At 51.7% G+C, this 21,296-nt stretch overlaps 1 protein-coding gene across 2 annotated transcripts in view; it reads right to left on the bottom strand.

Moving 5' to 3' along the window:
- LOC137356960 (atrial natriuretic peptide receptor 1-like) overlaps positions 1 to 21,296 on the bottom strand; it is a 44,997-nt gene that overhangs the window by 7,965 nt on the left and 15,736 nt on the right. For both annotated transcript variants that reach the window (XM_068022852.1, XM_068022853.1), the window contains 10 exons: positions 19,027 to 19,121; positions 17,668 to 17,803; positions 16,549 to 16,636; positions 15,295 to 15,415; positions 10,872 to 10,946; positions 10,123 to 10,200; positions 6,715 to 6,819; positions 5,322 to 5,393; positions 2,685 to 2,844; positions 1,570 to 1,722 (listed from right to left, as the gene is read on the bottom strand). In XM_068022852.1, coding sequence (XP_067878953.1) covers positions 1,570 to 1,722; positions 2,685 to 2,844; positions 5,322 to 5,393; positions 6,715 to 6,819; positions 10,123 to 10,200; positions 10,872 to 10,946; positions 15,295 to 15,415; positions 16,549 to 16,636; positions 17,668 to 17,803; positions 19,027 to 19,121 — 1,083 coding nt within the window. The remainder of the gene's footprint in view (positions 1 to 1,569; positions 1,723 to 2,684; positions 2,845 to 5,321; positions 5,394 to 6,714; positions 6,820 to 10,122; positions 10,201 to 10,871; positions 10,947 to 15,294; positions 15,416 to 16,548; positions 16,637 to 17,667; positions 17,804 to 19,026; positions 19,122 to 21,296) is intronic.

Here is a 21,296-nt window from a genome sequence, read left to right as displayed (position 1 = left end):
TGTGTGTGGGACCTGTACCCCAGTGAGAGTCAGTGTGTGTGGGACCAGTACCCCAGTGAGAGTCAGTGTGTGTGGGTCCCGTACCCCAGTGAGAGTCAGTGTGTGTGGGGCCCGTACCCCAGTGAGAGTCAGTGTGTGTGGAACCTGTACCCCAGTGAGAGTCAGTGTATGTGGAACCCGTACCCCAGTGAGAGTCAGTGTGTGTGGGACCCGTACCCCAGTGGGTGTTAGTGTGTGTGGGACCCTCACCCCAGTGAGAGTCAGTGTGTGTGGAACCCGTACCCCAGTGAGAGTCAGTGTGTGTGGAACCCGTACCCCAGTGAGAGTCAGTGTATGTGGACCCCGTACCCCAGTGAGAGTCAGTGTGTGTGGGACCAGTACCCCAGTGAGAGTCAGCGTGTGTGGAACCTGTACTCCAGTGAGAGTCAGTGTGTGTGGAACCCGTACCTCAGTGAGAGTCAGTGTGTGTGGGACCTGTACCCCAGTGAGAGTCAGTGTGTGTGGGACCCGTACCCCAGTGAGAGTCAGTGTGTGTGGGACCTGTACCCCAGTGAGAGTCAGTGTGTGTGGGACCCGTACCCCAGTAAGAGTCAGTGTGTGTGTGGGACCCCGTACCCCAGTGAGAGTCAGTGTGTGTAGAACCTGTACCCCAGTGAGAGTCAGTGTGTGTGGGACCCGTACCCCAGTGAGAGTCAGTGTGTGTGGGACCAGTACCCCAGTGAGAGTCAGTGTGTGTGTGGGACCCCGTACCCCAGTGAGAGTCAGTGTGTGTGGGACCTGTACCCCAGTGAGAGTCAGTGTGTGTGGAACCTGTACCCCAGTGAGAGTCAGTGTGTGTGGGACCCGTACCCCAGTGAGAGTCAGTGTGTGTGGGACCCGTACCCCAGTGAGAGTCAGTGTGTGTGGAACCCGTACCCCAGTGAGAGTCAGTGTGTGTGGGACCCGTACCCCAGTGAGAGTCAGTGTGTGTGGAACCCGTACCCCAGTGAGAGTCAGTGTGTGTGTGGGACCCCGTACCCCAGTGAGAATCAGTGTGTGTGGGACCAGTACCATCTATGGGGTAGTTCCTCAAGGAGGGGAAGAATGGTGGGACCAAGGTGCGGAGTACAACAGCATTCCAACGTAAAATAAGAAAAATAACCTCCAGCTCAGCTCATTTACATATCCATTTTCTACAACAACTCGGGAGTCATATCAATTTCCTCCCCCTGTGGAACCCTTTTTGCTTTTAACGGCCTGTGCTATCAATAGTAATTGAGTTTCAAATGAGTTTTTATATTTTAATCGCTGTTTCTTCCTCTTAAAGGGGAAATGCACCCTCTTGGTTAATGTGAGATGTATGATGTTCCAAGTGGTTCCCAGCAACTCTTTAAGAGCACGGGAAATAATCAGCACATTTAAAAAAAAAATCCCTGGAATTATAAAGCAAAAATGTAATGAAAAGAAAATTCTCAAATTAATGTCTCACTTGACAGGTGGTCCCCACCTTTACCCATTCCGAACCTTCGTTTCTATGTTAAGGGAGCATCTGAGTTACACACAGTTAACACCCACCACCTCCCCCCCTACCTTTGGGACTGTGATCCTGCCCTTCAATGTAAAAAGGTCCGTTCCGCAGTCCTATTTCCTGCAGGATGATCCCGAAGCTGTACACATCCCCTTTCTGAGTTCCCGTCGAGGGGCTCCCCATCCTCAGAATCTCTGGGGCAGTCCACAGTTTCTCTGTCACAGGAAACAGGCACTTAGCACAGGGACACAATACCTTGGGATGGCGCTCTCCACCCCATCTGGGAAGGAACTGGGATCCTCCGAATCAAAAACCGGACTTCTTTCACAGAATAACATACAGTACGTGAGGAGTTTTTGACATGACGTGTGGTGAGTGTCGTGTGGTTGGGAGGAGCAGGTGACTTTAGAACTAGGGTTCCTCAAGTTCTCCACCACTGGGGTTTTTCCTCCCCCTCCTGTCTGGGTTTGTTGGACACTAATTGACGGAGATTGATCGCTGTGATTAGTCAACAACTCCATTATTGTTGGGTCATGTGACTCCCAAGGTGGTCGAAGACAAACAAATTGTCCAGCGATTTCTATGTTTTCTCACCTCTCATCCCTTGCGAAAGGTGCTGTGTGGGGAGGGGTGGGTGGGGGCGACACAATAAGAACAGCACGAGGCCATTCAGCCCATTTACCCGCCTTGGCTCCATATCCCTTAATGCTCTTAAACAATGCTCATTGCCCTCCAGTACCGCAGTCAAACGGCCAGTTTTCACATGTGAGTCGACATAGCCGGCGACAGCAGGATATTCAACCATGGTAGGCATCACAGCCGAGGCCGATTCTGCCCTCACCTGGCGCCCGGGTGACACAAACCGTCTGGCCAGAGTCGCCGGACATTGTCCAGCAGTGGGAACCCCCGGCTGCTTGGCCCATCGCTATCCTAGAAACGCCAAGGGCAATTATAGAACTAAGTAACTTCACACAGAGCAGCGTTAGATTCTGGAATCTTCCCCGGTCTGTATGCCCCAGTAGCACGCCTGGGGAGGATTTTCTGACGCATTTGTGCCCTCGGCACGATGGCAATTCAAGAGTTAACAGCAATGCGATGGGTAATGATACCCCTTCATTCGCCTAGCTGCCCACACAAGCACACTGAACATTTGACCAATGATGGTTAAGTGACGCACTTGCATACATCAGATGCTGGTCCTCTGCATCTAGTGTTGATCGGAAGCTGGCCAGCCCATAATCTGTGATCTTCAGAACAAACCTGCTGTCAACCACACAGTTGGAGGATTTGAGGTTTCCGTGGCAACCGATGACACTGTTGTGCAAAAACAGCATTCCCTGGGAGGAGATGAGAAATGGAGGAATCAGGAATCAGGCTGTACAGAGAGGTTAAGGCAGGCAATCAGCCTGCAACCTGCTGCGACACGGAGAACAGACACTTGGAACATCTCCCCATTACCAACTCAGCCCCCAAGGGGGTGACCATCCTTACACATTCCTCTAGTCTTCCTCCTCCCTCTTTCGCCCTATGCCATCGCTGCTTCCGAGGTTCGTGCTCCAACCTCTGCACTCTTGTCCCTCCTAAGATGCCAACACCCTCACCAGCTCACCCCCGCAACCCCTTCCCAAAATATACGACACACTCTCCCTCTTCACCCATCAGCCCTGTGCTCAGCGCCTGCATTGGCTCCCATTCCGGCAGCTCCTCGATTTTAAAATTCCCATTCTTGTTTTCAAATCCCTCCATGGTCTCACCCGTTCCCGATCTCTGAAACCTCCTCCGGCCCCTACAACCCTCCGAGATCTCTGCGCTCCTCCAATTCCGGCCTCTTCGGCGTCCCCTCCCGCCCCCCCCCCCCCCCCACCGATTCCCATCGCTCCACCATTGGCGGCCGTGCCTTCAGCTGCCTGGGGGCCCTAAACTCTGGAATTCCCTCCCTAAACCTCTCCGTCCCTCTCTCTCTCCCTCCTCCTTTCAGACGCTCCTTAAAACTGACCTCTTTGACCCAGCTTTTAGTCACACGTCTTCATATCTCTTTGTGTGGCTCCGGGTCCAATTTTGTTTGATAATATGGACCTGTGGAGCACTTTGGAATGTTTTATTATGTTGGAGGTGCTATATAAACACAAGTTGTTGTTGCATTCTGGCTGACATCTGCACCCACTGCAGCATCTCCAACTCTAACTCATTCTCCTCGAGGGAAACCTGCCCCTCCCTCAGTCTACAATCTACAGGCTTTGAAATACCCAAATTTGATGTTACGACTACCTCTCACTACTGTTTTCTAATTGACCTCACCTTCCTTTTCAGACGTCAGTAGCGTCCCTGCGCTCTGGGCCTTGGGCCTTACGAATTAGGAGCAGGAGTAGGCCATTTGGCCATTTGAGTCTGCTCCGCCTAAAGGGAAACTTCAATGCCATTTTCCTGCACTATCCACATATCCTTTTATGTTAATATGTAGAAATCTATCGATCTCAGTCTTGCACATACTCAACGACTGAGCCTCCACAGCCCTCGGGAGAAGAGAATTCCAAAGATTCCCCACCCTCGGAGTGAAGAAATTCCTCCTCATCTCAGTCCTAAATGGCCTGCCCCTTATTCTGAGACTGTGTCCCCTGGTTCCAGACTCCCCAGCCAGGGGAAACATTCTTCCTGCATCAACCCTGTTGAGCCCTGAAAGAATTTTGTATGTTTGAATGAGATCGCCTCTCATTGTTCAAACCAGAGAATAAAGGCCCAAGCCTATTTAGTCTTTCCTCATAAGACAATCCCTCCATCCCAGGAATTAGTTTGGTGAACCTTCGTTGCACTCCCTCTACGACAAGTATATCTTTCCTTGGGTAAGGAGACCAAACCTGCGCACAGTACTCCCGGTGCGGTCTCACCAAGGCTCTATATAATTGCAGTAAGACATCTTTACTCCTATACTCAAATCTTCTTGTAATGAAGGCCAACATATGTTTGATTTCGTACTTACTTGCTGTACCTGCATGTTAGCTTTCAGTGACTCATAACAAGTCTCTTTGAAATTCAACACTTCCCAGCCTCCCATCATTTAAGAAATGCTCTGTATTTTTGTTTTTTCCACCAAAGTGGATAACCTCACATTTCTCCACATTATATTCCATCTGCAAACTTGGAAATATCACAATTAATCCCCACATTGATACAGATTGCCAATAGCTGGGGCCCAAGCACTGATCTTTGTGGTACCCCACAAGTCACAGCCAGCCAATCTGAAAATGACCCATTTATTTCCTACTCTCTGTTGCCTGTCCATTAACTGATTCTCAATCCATGCCAGTATATTACCCCCCAATCCCATGTGTTCTAATTTTGTTTACTAATCTCCTGTGTGGGACCTTATCAAAAGCTATCTGAAAATCTAAATATACTACATCCACCAGTTCCCCCTTATCTATTCTGCTAGTTACATCCTCAAAAAGCTCCAACAGGTTTATAAGACATGATTTCCCTTTCATAAATCCATGCTGTCTCTGCCCAATCCTACCATTATTTTATAAGTGTCCTGCTTTCACGTCCTTTATTATAGATTCGAGCATTTTCCCTACAACTAATGTTAGGTTAACAGGTTTGTAGTTCCCTGTTTTCTCTCTCCCTCCTTTCTTAAATAGTGGGGTTACATTTGCTACTTTCTAGTCTACAGGAACCTTTCCAGAGTCTATCGAATTGTCTCCTTCTACGTTCTGCCATTCTATCATTCTAAGGCCTACTGTGCCTCATAGCCCAGTGTCATGCAGGTTTGCCTTTGCTACAGTGAATGGTTATGGAAAACAAAACATTTGGGTCTTACCTTAACAATATCATTGATCAGTGAGTATCGGAACATCCAGTCCAGGGTGATGCTCTCATTTTCCAAAATGTCCTGAAAATATTCGGTGAAGAGACAACCAGTTAGTAACTTCTTTAAAGCCAGGTGAAGTTTGAGAGGAACTCCCCTCTCATATCGTCATTTGGAGGAGCCCCATAAGCTGGGAATCAGGGGGAAAACTCCCCGCTGGCTGGAGTCATACCTAGCACAAAGGAAGATGGTTGTGGTTGCTGGAGGTCAATCATCTGAGCTCCAGGACATCACTGCAGGAGTTCCTCAGGATAGTGTCCTGGGCCCAACCATCTTCAGCTGCTTCATCAATGACCTTCACTCCAGCATAAGGTCAGAAGTGGGGATGTTCGCTCATGATTGCACAATGTTCAGCACCATTCGTGACTCCTCAGATACTGAAGCAGTCCGTGTAGAAATGCAGCAAGACCTGGACAATATCCAGGCTTGGGCTGATAAGTGGCAAGTAACATTTGCGCCACACAAGTGTCAGGCAATGACCATCTCCAACAAGAGAGAATCTAACCATCTCCCCTTGACATTCAATGGCATTACCATCGCTGAATCCCCCACTATCAACATCCTGGGGGGGTTACCATTGACCAGAAACTGAACTGGACCAGCCACATAAATACTGTGGCTACAAGAGCAGGTCAGAGGCTAGGAATCCTGAGGCGAGTAACTCACCTCCTGACTCCCCAAAGCCTGTCCACCATCTACAAGGCACAAGTCAGGAGTGTGATGGAATACTCTCCACTGGCCTGGATGGGTGCAGCTCCAACAACACTCAAAAAGCTTAACACCATCCAGGACAAAGCAGCCTGACTGATTGGCACCCTATTCACCACCTTAAACATTCAGTCCCTCCACACAGGGCAGCACAGTGGCAGCAGTGTGTACCATCTACAAGATGCACTGCAGCAACTCACCATGCCTCGTTTGACAGCACCTTCCAAACTCACAAACTCTTCCAACTAGAAGGACAAGAGCAGCAGATGCATGGAAACACCACCACCTGCAAGTTCCCCTCCAAGTCACATACCATCCTGACTTGGAACTATATCGCTGTTCCTTCACTGTCGCTGGGTCAAAATCCTGGAACTCCCTTCCTAACAACACTATGGGTGTACCTACCCCAAATGGACTGCAGCGGTTCAAGAAGGCAGCTCACCACCACCTTCTCAAGGGGCAATTAGGGATGGACAATAAATGCAGGCCTTGACAGCGTTGGAAAACCCCAACACAGAACAGCTGGAACAGAGAAACAAGGAGGGAGCAAGACATGGAGGCAAGTGACCTTCACATTATTGGGATGAAATTCCCAGTGAGGGAAATAGTTTCCCTTTAACAGTGTTAGATTCTGTACCTGTAAGCTCCCGCGGGGACAGTACTCTGTAATGATGCAGATGTTTGGTGGGTCGATACTAGCTCCAATGAACCGTGTCAGATGTTCGTTTTGCACATCCCTCATCTGCAGAGTGAGAGAACGTGACAGTCAGAGAAAGACTGAGCAGGATCACAACCCACACTGTGGCCAGCCTTCAGACCTTTGCTTCTGACCATGTGCCACACTCATTCACCATGAAGGACATGGAGTGCTGTCTGCCAATCACTCCGCAGTAATGGTCAGCTGACCAGACAACACATGGACTGAGATAAAGGCACACATTTTACAATACCTACATTCACACTGTTTAGATCCGAGTGGATCAAACCCCTTCCCATTCACTCCCATTGTACGCAATCCCAACGGATCAAACCCCTTCCCATTCACTCCCATTGTACGCAATCCCAACGGATCAAACCCCTTTCCATTCACTCCCATTGTATACAATCCCAATGGATCAAACCCCTTCCCGTTCACTCCCATTGTACACAATCCCAACGGATCAAACCCCTTTCCATTCACTCCCATTGTACACAATCCCAATGGATCCAAACCCCTTCCCGTTCACTCCCATTGTACGCAATCCCAACGGATCAAACCCCTTTCCATTCACTCCCATTGTACGCAATCCCAACGGATCAAACCCCTTTCCATTCACTCCCATTGTACACAATCCCAACGGATCAAACCCTTCCCATTCACTCCCATTGTACACAATACCAATGGATCAAACCCCTTCCCATTCACTCCCATTGTACACAATCCCAACGGATCAAACCCCTTCCCCATTCACTCCCATTGTACACAATCCCAACGGATCAAACCCCTTCCCCATTCACTCCCATTGTACGCAATCCCAACGGATCAAACCCCTTTCCATTCACTCCCATTGTACACAATCCCAACGGATCAAACCCCTTCCCATTCACTCCCATTGTACGCAATCCCAACGGATCAAACCCCTTCCCATTCACTCCCATTGTATACAATCCCAACGGATCAAACCCCTTCCCATTCACTCCCATTGTACACAATCCCAACGGATCAAACCCCTTCCCATTCACTCCCATTGTACGCAATCCCAACGGATCAAACCCCTTCCCATTCACTCCCATTGTATACAATCCCAATGGATCAAACCCCTTCCCGTTCACTCCCATTGTACGCAATCCCAACGGATCAAACCCCTTTCCATTCACTCCCATTGTACGCAATCCCAACGGATCAAACCCCTTTCCATTCACTCCCATTGTACACAATCCCAACGGATCAAACCCCTTCCCATTCACTCCCATTGTACACAATCCCAACGGATCAAACCCCTTCCCCATTCACTCCCATTGTACACAATCCCAACGGATCAAACCCCTTCCCCATTCACTCCCATTGTACGCAATCCCAACGGATCAAACCCCTTTCCATTCACTCCCATTGTACACAATCCCAACGGATCAAACCCCTTCCCCATTCACTCCCATTGTACACAATCCCAACGGATCAAACCCCTTCCCCATTCACTCCCATTGTACACAATCCCAATGGACCAAAGCCCTTCCCCATTCACTCCCATTGCACAGAAATCATAAGACTTAGGAGCAGGCTTAGGCCATTCGGCCCTTCAAACCTGTTCCGCCATTCGATAAGATCATGGCTGATCTGGTTGTGGTCTCAACTCCACTTTTCTGTTTGCCCCCGTGTAACCCTCGACTCTCTTGTCTATCAAAAATCTGATCTAACTCAGCCTTGAATATATTCAATGACCCAGCCTCCACTGCTCCCTGGGGAAGAGAATTCCACAGACTAACGACCCTCAGAAAAAACATTTCTCCTCACCTCCGTCTTAAAAGGGAGACTGCTTATTATTAAACTGTGCCCCCCAGTTCTAGTCTCTCCCACAAGAGGAAACATCCACCCGGTATCCAGCCTATCAAGTACCAACTCAGCAAAGACTGTAGGATAAAAGGGGCAATAACAGTCTGGATACAAAATAGGCTAAGGGACAGAAAACAGAGTTGTCGTGAATATCTGTTCTTCGATTTGGAGGGAGGTATACAATGGACTTATTTAAGGTTCAGTAAAAGGAACAAGGCTGTTTTAAGTAGACATTAATGACTTGGGGGGGGGAGGGGAGAGGTGGGTACAAGGCACCGTTTCGAAATCTGCAGACAACAAAACTTAGATGTGCAGTAAATACTGAGGAAGATAGTAACAGACTGCAAGAGGACACAGATAGGCTGGAATGGGGAGGCACATAGCAGATGAAACTCAACACAGGGAAATGAGGCAATACATCTTGTAGGAAGAATGAAGAGAGACAAATCAAGATAAATGGCACAGTTTTTAAGGGGGTGCAAGAAAAGAGACACCTGGGTGTGTTTCTGCACAAATCTTTGAAGGTGGGAGGACAGGTTAACAAAGCGGTTAATAGAGTATATGAGATCATGGATTTTATATATAGAGGCGTCGAGTTCAAAAGCCGGGAAGTTATATGGAATTTATGGCCTCCTCCTGAAGTGTACTTTTCTATGATTCTATGAAGCAAAGGGCTTAGTCCCCATAGCAACAGCCCATAACCCCAGTCAGTGTCCCACAAACCCAGCAGGTCAGAAGGTTCCAGGGAGTAGCATTTACAACATTGCAACAAGCCTCCGATTCGATACCTGACAATGCGGGGTTACACCCTGATGGTGCAACTGTTCTTTACTCAAAGCTTCAATCCCTTGTTTTGTGTTTATGAGCCTTTGAGGGGAGTAAAGGTCCAAAAGTTCAATCTGTGGAGAGTTAGATAGTGGACAGTAGCAGAGACATGACAACTGTCCTCATAATTCTTGACTTGAGGAAAGGGGTGCGGAAGGGATGGAGGTGGAAGTGAGGAAGTGGTGAAAAAGAAGTTGCCTAGGATCCAACTCTGATCACCGTCCAGTAATTCCAACTGGAAGTACATGCGAGAATCAGGGTTGAGGCTTGGCAATCTCAGTGTTCGAGCCGTGTGCCAAAGCTCACCACTGAGGTTGAGAATTGAACTGCAGCGTGGGTGAGTTCCTGGTGGGTGCCCATCGCTTGTACATCCATACCCGAAGCAAGGGATCAATGCCTTCAGGAAAGGAGCAACAGAGGAGAGAAAACAGGACAGGAATAAATCTCCCGCTGTACTTGTAATATAAGCTGTGGATTTGCTGCACTGTAAAATATCTATTCAAATATCTGGAAAATTCCCAAATGCTCCATTCTCATCCCACCAAACCCAGAGCTGAGCACAAGTTTACCAGTGGAGCCTGCAGGATTTGAGCTGGTCAGAAAAAGAAGAGAGAGAAAAAAAACCACAGCCAGGGAAAGAGAAGTAAGAGATGGAGGCAGGAGAGTGAAAGACACTGGTCTGGGACGTACGTGTTTCAGCTCGAAAAGCACATTACGAGTCAGCTCCACCCTCTTCCGATTGATGTGTTTAATGGCCACGATGTTTCCCTGAGGGGAGAGAAATGAGAGACGAGCAGAAAATAAGAAAGGGTTCGGCTAAAAACAAGGTGGCGACCCCAACCCCCACAGAGCACAAGAGTCACCTAATGCTGGGATGCCTTATCCTCACGGGCACCATTGGGTGTAGACTGGGACCATTACATGGAATGTACAGCAGTGAAACTGCTCATTCAGCCTGTCTGGTCCACATGAGCCCCCTTCCACTCGACTTCATCTCACCCCATCAGCTTATTCTCCAATTCTTTTCTCCCTCATGTGTTTATCCAGCTTCCCCTTAAATGTATCTCTGCTATTCCCCTCAACCACTCCCTGTGGTAGCGAGTTCCACATTCTCACCACTCTCCGGGGAAAGGAGGTTTCTCCTGAATTCCCCATTGGATTTATTACTATCGTACACTGATGACCTCTAGTTCTGGTCTCCCCAACATGCCCTACTGATCCCTTTCATAATTCTAAATCAGGTCACCCCTCAGCCTTCTCTATCCTCAAGAAAAGAGCCCCAGCCTGTTTAGCCCTTCCTGATAGTTATACCCTCTCAGTTCTGGGACCATTTTAAAACCATTAGCACCTGTATTCCCACATACACCAAGATGTAGTTAAAAACAACTTTGGGATCAATTTGAGGGTGGGGTTTTGTGCCTTTCTCTGTGATTCCCTACCTTGTAATATGCTGTCTTGGCATACACCTGATATTGCCCGTCATTCGTCACCAAGGACCCATAGTTCGAACCATGCTGGAAGGAAAAGATTATCATCAGCTACTGGAATTTCCCAAAAAGATTTCTCCCCATAAATTATTGTTCAAAAGATATATCAAAATGGGCCGCATGTCACTGGGGGAATGGGCCTCATGTCACAGGGGGGAAGGGGCCTCATGTCACAGGGGGAATGGGCCTCATGTCACTGGGGGAATGGGCCTCATGTCACTGGGGGAATGGGTCTCATGTCACTGGGGGAATGGGCCTCATGTCACTGGGGGAATGGGTCTCATGTCACTGGAGGAATGGGCCTCATGTCACTGGAGGAATGGGTCTCATGTCACTGGAGGAATGGGCCTCATGTCACAGGGGGAATGGGCCTCATGTCACTGGGGGAATGGGCCTCATGTCACTGGGGGAATGGGCCTCATGTCACTGGGGGAATGGGTCTCATGTCACTGGAGGAATGGGTCTCATGTCACTGGGGGGAATGGGTCTCATGTCACTGGAGGAATGGGCCTCATGTCACTGGAGGAATGGGTCTCATGTCACTGGAGGAATGGGCCTCATGTCACTGGAGGAATGGGCCTCATGTCACTGGGGGAATGGGCCTCATGTCACAGGGGGAATGGGCCTCATGTCACTGGAGGAATGGGCCTCATGTCACTGGGGGAATGGGCCTCATGTCACTGGGGGAATGGGCCTCATGTCACTGGGGGAATGGGTCTCATGTCACTGGAGGAATGGGTCTCATGTCACTGGGGGGAATGGGTCTCATGTCACTGGAGGAATGGGCCTCATGTCACTGGAGGAATGGGTCTCATGTCACTGGAGGAATGGGCCTCATGTCACTGGAGGAATGGGCCTCATGTCACTGGGGGAATGGGCCTCATGTCACAGGGGGAATGGGCCTCATGTCACAGGGGGAATGGGCCTCATGTCACTGGGGGAATGGGCCTCATGTCACTGGGGGAATGGGCCTCATGTCACTGGGGGAATGGGTCTCATGTCACTGGAGGAATGGGTCTCATGTCACTGGGGGGAATGGGTCTCATGTCACTGGAGGAATGGGCCTCATGTCACTGGAGGAATGGGTCTCATGTCACTGGAGGAATGGGCCTCATGTCACTGGAGGAATGGGCCTCATGTCACTGGGGGAATGGGCCTCATGTCACTGGGGGGAATGGGTCTCATGTCACTGGAGGAATGGGTCTCATGTCACTGGAGGAATGGGCCTCATGTCACTGGAGGAATGGGCCTCATGTCACTGGAGGAATGGGTCTCATGTCACTGGAGGAATGGGCCTCATGTCACTGGGGGAATGGGCCGCCTGTCACTGGAGGAATGGGTCTCATGTCACTGGGGGAATGGGCCTCATGTCACTGGAGGAATGGGCCTCATGTCACTGGAGGAATGGGTCTCATGTCACTGGGGGAATGGGTCTCATGTCACTGGGGGAATGGGCCTCATGTCACTGGAGGAATGGGCCTCATGTCACTGGGGGAATGGGCCTCATGTCACTGGAGGAGTGGGCCTCATGTCACTGGAGGAATGGGCCTCATGTCACTGGGGGAATGGGCCTCATGTCACTGGGGGAATGGGTCTCATGTCACTGGGGGAATGGGTCTCATGTCACTGGGGGAATGGGTCGCCTGTCACTGGGGGAATGGGTCGCCTGTCACTGGGGGGAAGGGGCCGCCTGTCACTGGGGGGAATGGGCCTCATGTCACTGGGGGGAATGGGCCTCATGTCACTGGAGGAATGGGTCGCCTGTCACTGGGGGAATGGGTCGCCTGTCACTGGGGGGAAGGGGCCGCCTGTCACTGGGGGGAATGGGCCTCATGTCACTGGGGGAATGGGCCTCATGTCACTGGAGGAATGGGCCTCATGTCACTGGAGGAATGGGCCGCCTGTCACTGGGGGCAACGGGGGCCGCCTGTCACTGGGGGCAACGGGGCCGCCTGTCACTGCGGGGGGGGATGGGGCCGCCTGTCACTGGGGGGGGGGGGGCCGCCTGTCACTGGGGGGGGCCCGCCTGTCACTGCGGGGGGGATGGGGCCGCCTGTCACTGCGGGGGGGATGGGGCCGCCTGTCACTGGGGGGGGGGGGGGCCGCCTGTCACTGGGGGGGGCCCGCCTGTCACTGGGGGGGGGGGCCGCCTGTCACTGGGGAGGGATGTGGGGCCGCCTGTCACTGGGGGGAAGGGGCCGCCTGTCACTGGGGGGAAGGGGCCGCCTGTCACTGGAGGGAATAGGCCACCTGTCACTGGGGGGGGGATGGGGCCGCCTGTCACTGGGGGGGGATGGGGCCACCTGTCACTGGGGGGGGGTGGGCCGCCTGTCACTGGGGGGGGGGGGGGGGGTGGGGGGGGGCCGCCTGTCACTGGGGAGGGGAAGGGGCCGCCCGTCACTGGGGGGGGGGGGAAGGGGCCGCCCGTCACTGGGGGGGGAAGGGGCCGCCCGTCACTGGGGGGGGGAAGGGGCCGCCCGTCACTGGGGGAATGGGCAGACAGTCACAGGGGGGAATGGGCTGACTCTCGGCACTTCACAGCTATTGAAACTCTTGACAGTGTAGTTACATGTGTAATGTAAGTAATGCAGTTGTCAATTCCCGTACAGAGTTGAGATAATGACCCGATCATCTGTTTTTCGTGATATTGGTTGAGGGTTAAGTACTGGCCCCAGGACAGCAGGGAGAACTCACCCCCGCACCACCCCCCCCCCCCACCCCCCACCGTGCTCTTCTTCCAAAAGTGGCCCGTGGGATCTTTACATCCACGGGAGAGGGGCAGACAGGGCCTCGGTTTATTGACTCACCCGAAAGACTGCACCTCTGACAGTGCAGCATTCCCGGAAGAGTCAATCCTGGAATTTGTCCTCAGATCTTTGGAATGGGGACTCAAACATATGAGCTTCTGACTCAGAGGCACGAGACAGACAGCGAGAGAGAGAGAGACAGTGAGGGGGGGGGAGAGGGAGAGAGAGAGAGAGTGAGGGTGGGGAGAGAGAGAGAGAGAGACAGCGAGGGGGGAGGGAGAGAGAGAGAGAGAGAGAGAGGGTGGGGAGAGAGAGAGAGAGAGAGAGACAGCGAGGGGGGAGAGAGAGAGAGAGAGAGAGAGAGTGAGGGTGGAGAGAGAGAGAGAGAGAGAGAGAGACAGCGAGGGGGGAGAGAGAGAGAGAGAGAGACAGCGAGGGTGGGGGAGAGAGAGAGAGAGAGACAGTGAGGGGGGAGAGAGAGAGAGAGCGAGGGGGGGGGAGATAGAGAGAGAGAGAGAGAGACTGAGGGTGGGGAGAGAGAGAGACAGTGAGGGTGGGGAGAGAGAGAGAGAGACAGTGAGGGGGGAGAGAGACAGACAGACAGACAGAGACCGGGGGGCGGGGGGGGGAGGGGGGGGAAGAGAGAGAGAGAGAGAGAGACAGCGAGGGTGGTGGGAGAGAGAGAGAGAGAGGGACAGCGAGGGTGGGGAGAGAGAGAGAGAGACAGACAGACAGACAGCGAGGGTGGGGAGAGAGAGAGAGAGACAGACAGCGAGGGTGGGGAGAGACAGAGAGAGAGAGACAGACAGACAGCGAGGGTGGGGGGGGAGGGGGGGGGGAGAAAGAGAGAGAGAGACCGCAAGGGTGGGGAGAGAGAGAGAGAGAGAAAGAGAGTGAGAGAGACTGCGAGGGTGGGGAGAGAGAGACAGACAGACAGACAGCGAGGGTGGGGGGGGGGAGAGAAAGAGGCCGCAAGGGTGGAGAGAGAGAGAGTGAGAGAGACAGCGAGGGTGGGGGGGCAGAGAAAGAGAGAGAGAGAGACCGCAAGGGTGGGGAGAGAGAGAGAGAGAGAAAGAGAGTGAGAGAGACTGCGAGGGTGGGGAGAGAGAGACAGACAGACAGACAGCGAGGGTGGGGGGGGGGGGGGGGAGAGAAAGAGACCGCAAGGGTGGAGAGAGAGAGAGACAGACAGACAGCGAGGGTGGGGGGGCAGAGAAAGAGAGAGAGAGAGACCGCAAGGGTGGGGAGAGAGTGAGAGAGAGACAGCGAGGGTGGGGAGAGAGAGAGAGAGACAGCGAGGGTGGGGAGAGAGAGAGAGAGAGAGACATTGAGGGTGGGGAGAGAGAGAGACAGCGAGGGTGGGGAGAGAGAGAGACAGTGAGGGTGGGGAGAGAGAGAGAGAGAGAGACAGCGAGGGTGGGGAGAGAGAGAGAGAGAGATATTGAGGATGGGGAGAGAGAGAGAGAGAGCTAATCTCTACACCACAGCTGACAGTGAACTCACTGAGTTGAAAGAGCCCAAACTGAACTTTGGTTGTAAGGAAGTGTGGACAATGTCAGTTCTGTCGCACCTGTCCTCGTCTCTCCCGAAGTGGGTCCCACACAGTGGAGAAAGGCCGGATCTCTTACCAGTGACAGGGTTAGCTTGCTGCCCATACTCCGCAGGTTCTTCTCCATGTTGTTGAGTTGAATGTCTTCCCAGCGTATACGCCACAGTTCACTTGCCAGCTCCTTCTCCAGCTTAAACTTCCTGCAAAAGAAGGGAAGAAACAGGGGCTAAAGAAGGCCATTCGGCCCCTTGAGCCTGTTCTGCCATTCAAAAAGATCCTGGCTGATCATCGACCTCAACTCTAATCCCACCCGGTCCCCCGATTCAGCTCAGTGTCCAAAACTCTATCGATCTCTGTCCTGAATAGACGCAACGTCTGAGCCTCCACTGCTCTCTGGAGTAGGGAATTCCAAAGATTCACCACCCTCTGAGTGAAGAAACACCTCCTCCTCAGTCTGAAATGGCCGATTGCTCATCCTGAGACAAGCCGCCGAGTTGTAGACGCTCCAGTCCGGAGGAAACAGCCCCTCCGCAACTACCCTGTCAAGACCGTTCGGGATTTTGTTTGTTTCAATGAGATCATCTCTCATTCTTCATAACTCCATTGAATATGGGCCATTCTACTAAATCTCTCCTCGTAGATCAACCCTCTCATCCAGGAGCCATCTTGTGGACCTTCGCTGCACCCCCTCGAAAGGTAAGTCGATGGTTCCTTATATACGGAGATTAAAACTGTACACCGTACTCCAGGTGTGGTCTCATCATAACCTGATACAACTACAATAAGACTTCCTTACTCTCATGGTCCAATTCCCTCGCACTAAAGGCGAATAGGGATGGGCAATAAACGCTAGCTGAGCCTGCGGCACTCACATCCCATGAAAGAATAGAAAAAAAGATCGACCGTTTGCCCTCCGAAATACCTGCGTGTTAATTTTTTGCTCGTCTCTCACCTTTTTCAAAAATATTCTGCTTTTCTATTCGTCCGACCAAAGTGCATAGTGAAGAAAGAACATTCATTGACAAGAGGCTGGCTTTCCTAGAGAGTCATTCAACAATACAGCACAGAGTGAGGCCAGTTGGCCCATCATGCCCCTTCTAGCCCTTTGGAAAAGCTGTCCAATTGTTAAACCCCTCACCTGGAAACCTCAGCAATGCAACAACCACCTCGTCATCTGCCAGGGGAAGTACAAGATAAATTAGCGATGGGTTTGGGTGCCCAGCCCACCTGTTTCGCTGCTGTAAATTCGATGCAGGACTCTGTAAGAATAATCACACCCTCTCTCATGGAGTAACACACCCCATTGCCAAGCACCCTCCTAACTTTCCATTACCTGTAGATCAGAAATGAGGAGATGGTTATGATGAGGAGAATCAGACTGACAACGATCGATAGGACCTCCAGCATCGTAAACGCTCTCCCTGAGGAAGAAGGAAAAGTCTCAGCAAGAAATATTCTGATAGCGTACGGCAGAATCAATGGGCAATGGTCCATTTTGTATCAGAAGGGGACTTGTGTAACCTCTGCGCTTGGGAGGAGGGAAAGGTGGGAGGGAATATCAGCCAGGGTTCCTGCCCCACATCACCATCCAGGAACTCCTGCCGGATGGGATCCGTGTGGAATCCTGGACATCATCAATAGGCCCCACACATTAAAGCCTTGGCGAGGGTTCCGGAGGAGGTTTCCTCGAATTGTTACATTCTTCTATGGGGAAACAGCAGAGGGAGTGGGGTCAACTGGATGGCTCGGCCAAAGAACCGGCACAGGCGTGATGGGCCGAATGGCCTCCTTCTGTGCTGTAGGATTCCGTGATGCGGACATTGGCCAAAGTGCAGGACTGGGGATAGGGCGTGGTTCGGCCTCAGCTGAGATATCAGAGACTGCGCCAACTCTCACGGCAACACGTACCCCAGCAAAAAGGTTGGCGCCCCCGCTCCAGCCCCCACACCCCGGTAGGGAGAAGAAGACCGGAAATAACAGCAGGGGTAGGCCATTCGGCCCCTCGAGCCTGCTGCACCGCAGTAAGATCATGGCTCCCCATATCCGTTGATGCCCTCAACACCCAAAAAATCTATCCATCTCACTCTTGAATACACTCAGCGACCGAGCAGACACAGCTGTCTTGGGGTTGAGAATTCTAAAGACTCACCACCGTCTGAACGATGAAATTTATCCTCGTCTCAGTCCGAAATGGCCGATTCCCTTATCCTGAGACAATGGGGCTAAGTTTAATTCTCAAACTGCCATGCAAGGATTTGAACTCATGTTCTCCATATTACCAGGCCAGTAACATACCCACTGCACGACAGCACCTGAATCAATCAATCTACACCCTAAGATTGGGGTAAAGGGAGAAAGTAGCCTTCGTTGGGCCATTCTCTCTCTGGGTAAATAGGCTGCGATCTCTCCACCTCCACCAACTGACCGCTCGGTACCACTAATGAACTCTGACCTTTCTGGCAGGCCGGATTTTCATTTTCAAATCCACACCGAGGAACATCCTTCGGCACAGTGTTCCCAGGCCAGTGAATCTCCACTCCAGCAACAGGCAGGATTCTCTTCATGGTCCCGTTGTAATGTGACACCACCTGACGAAATGGAAAGGAATATTAAATGGCTGCCAGCCCCCGACTCAGCGGCTGTCGGTCTCGCCTCTGGGTCAGAAGGACATGGCGTCAAGGCTCACTTCAGAGACCTGAGCTCAGAATCCAGGCTGACACTTCCAAAGCAGTACTGAGGGAGTGCAGCACTGTCAGAGGGTCAGTACTGAGGGAGTGCAGCACTGTCGGAGGGTCAGTACTGAGGGAGTGCAGCACTGTCGGAGGGTCAGTACTGAGGGAGTGCAGCACTGTCGGAGGGTCAGTACTGAGGGAGTGCAGCACTGTCGGAGGGTCAGTACTGAGGGAGTGCAGCACTGTCGGAGGGTCAGTACTGAGGGAGTGCAGCACTGTCGGAGGGTCAGTACTGAGGGAGTGCAGCACTGTCGGAGGGTCAGTACTGAGGGAGTGCAGCACTGTCGGAGGGTCAGTACTGAGGGAGTGCAGCACTGTCGGAGGGTCAGTACTGAGGGAGTGCAGCACTGTCGGAGGGTCAGTACTGAGGGAGTGCAGCACTGTCGGAGGGTCAGTACTGAGGGAGTGCAGCACTGTCGGAGGGTCAGTACTGAGGGAGTGCAGCACAGTTGGAGGGTCAGTACTGAGGGAGTGCCGCACTGTCGGAGGGTCAGTACTGAGGGAGTGCCGCACTGTCGGAGGGTCAGTACTGAGGGAGTGCAGCACAGTTGGAGGGTCAGTACTGAGGGAGTGCCGCACTGTCGGAGGGTCAGTACTGAGGGAGTGCCGCACTGTCGGAGGGTCAGTACTGAGGGAGTGCCGCACCTTCGGAGGGTCAGTACTGAGGGAGTGCTGCACTGTTGGTGGGACAGTACTGTTGTAATGGAGGAAATGCAACAAACAATTTGCACACAGCAAGCTGTCAGCAACAATCATTGATAATGTCCTGATAATCTGTTATGGTAACAATGGTTGAATGATAAATGTTGGCTGCAATGAACTCCCCTTCTCTTCTCTGAAATAATGGCCTTGGGATCTTTTATGTCCATCTGAGAGGGCAGACCGGTTTAATATCGTATCTGAAAGACAGCATCTCTTTCAAAGGAGGCGAGAGTGTAAGCCACTGATTGACAGCTGACACCTTACAGATCAGGAAGACAAAGGGCAGGGAGTGTTTCCCATGTTACAACAGTGATGAGAAAGGCACCCGGAATACTGTGAGGGAGCACCATGAGGAGAAAGGAAGGAGATTTTCTGACCTGGAAGGTTCCAGAATCAGTGTCGGTCATGTCCCACAGTGAGTAATCATTCTCCCTGTCCCCATTTTCATCCATCTTCAGAAAACCAGTCACTCCTGCAGAGAGTAAAACGGAAAACGATGGAAAATGAGTCATCCACCAATGCGGGAATTTCCCTGCCCACCTCCTCCCAATCCTCAATCCTCCACTCCACTCACACCCGACTCACCCACTCCCCATTTCCACATGGAGAAGGAGATATCTGTACTGGTGTCTCTCAGTCCCCTCTCTCTCAGGGTGATATTTGTACACTGACTGGTGTCTCTCAGTCCCTCTCTCTCAGGGTGATATCTGTACACTGACTGGTGTCTCTCAGTCCCTCTCTCTCAGGGTGATATCTGTACACTGACTGGTGTCTCTCAGTCCCTCTCTCTCAGGGTGATATCTGTACACTGACTGGTGTCTCTCAGTCTCTCTCTCTCAGGGTGATATCTCCACACTGACTGGTGTCTCTCAGTCCCTCTCTCTCAGGGTGATATCTGTACAATGACTGGTGTCTCTCAATCCCCTCTCTCTCAGGGTGATATCTGTACACTGACTGGTGTCTCTCAGTCCCTCTCAGGGTGACCTCTGCACACTGACTGGTGTCTCTCAGTCCCTCTCTCTCAGGGTGATATCTGTACACTGACTGGTGTCTCTCAGTCTCTCTCTCTCAGGGTGATATCTGTACACTGACTGGTGTCTCTCAGTCTCTCTCTCTCAGGGTGATATCTATACACTGACTGGTGTTTCTCAGTCCCCTCTCTCTCAGGGAGATATCTGTACACTGACTGGTGTTTCTCAGTCCCTCTCTCTCAGGGTGATATCTGTACACTGACTGGTGTCTCTCAGTCTCTCTCTCTCAGGGTGATATCTGTACACTGACTGGTGTCTCTCAGTCTCTCTCTCTCAGGGTGATATCTATACACTGACTGGTGTCTCTCAGTCCCCTCTCTCTCAGGGAGATATCTGTACACTGACTGGTGTCTCTCAGTCCCTCTCTCTCAGGGTGATATCTGTACACTGACTGGTGTCTCTCAGTCCCTCTCTCTCAGGGTGATATCTTTACACTGACTGGTGTCTGTCAGAGAGATATCTGTACACTGTCTCTCTGTCAGGGGGATATCTCTACACTGACTGGTGTCTCTCAGAGAGATATCTGTACACTGTCTCTCTGTCAGGGGGATATCTCAACCACTTGACTGGTGTCTCTCAGAGAGATATCTGTACACTGTCTCTCTGTCAGGGGGATATCTCTACCATTGACTGGTGTCTGTCAGAGAGATATCTGTACACTGTCTCTCTGTCAGGGGATATCTCGACACTGACTGGTGTCTCTCAGTCCCCTCTCTTTCAGGGTGATATCTGTACACTACTGGTGTCTCTCAGTCCCCTCTCTCTCAGAGTGATATCTGTACACTGACTGGTGTCTCTCAGTCCCTCTCTCTCAGAGTGATATCTGTACACTGACTGGTGTCTCTCAGTCCCTCTCTCTCAGAGTGATATCTGTACACTGACTGGTGTCTCTCAGGGTGATATCTGTACACTGACTGGTGTCTCTCAGTCCCTCTCTCTCAGAGTGATATCTGTACACTGACTGGTGTCTCTCAGTCTCTCTCCCTCAGGGTGATATCGGTACACTGACTGGTGTCTCCAAGTACCTTTCTCTCAGGGAGATATCTGTACACTGACTGGTGTCTCTCAGTCCCTCTCTCTCAGGGTGATATTGTACACTGACTGGTGTCTCTCAGTCCCTCTCTCAGGGTGATATCTGTACACTGACTGGTGTCTCTCAGTCCCTCTCTCTCAGGGAGATATCTGTACACTGACTGGTGTCTCTCAGTCCCTCTCTCTCAGGGTGATATTGTACACTGACTGGTGTCTCTCAGTCCCTCTCTCTCAGGGTGATACCTGTACACTGACTGGTGTCTCTCAGTCTCTCTCTCAGGGTGATAACTGTACACTGACTGGTGTCTCTCAGTCCCTCTCTCTCAGGGTGATATCTGTACACTGACTGGTGTCTCTCAGTCCGATCTTTCTCAGGGTGACATCTGTACACTGACTGGTGTCTCTCAGTCACTCTCTCAGGGTCATATCTCTACACTGACTGGTGTCTGTCAGAGAGGTATCTGTACACTGTCTCTCTCTGTCAGGGGGATATCTCTACACTGACGGGTGTCTGTCAGAGTGATATCTGTACACTGTCTCTCTCTGTCAGGGGGATATCTCTACACTGACTGCTGTCTCTCAGA

This window comes from Heterodontus francisci, chromosome 46 (assembly GCF_036365525.1).
Source record: "Heterodontus francisci isolate sHetFra1 chromosome 46, sHetFra1.hap1, whole genome shotgun sequence".
NCBI lineage: Eukaryota > Metazoa > Chordata > Chondrichthyes > Heterodontiformes > Heterodontidae > Heterodontus > Heterodontus francisci.
This window is presented reverse-complemented; position numbering and strand designations above follow the sequence as displayed.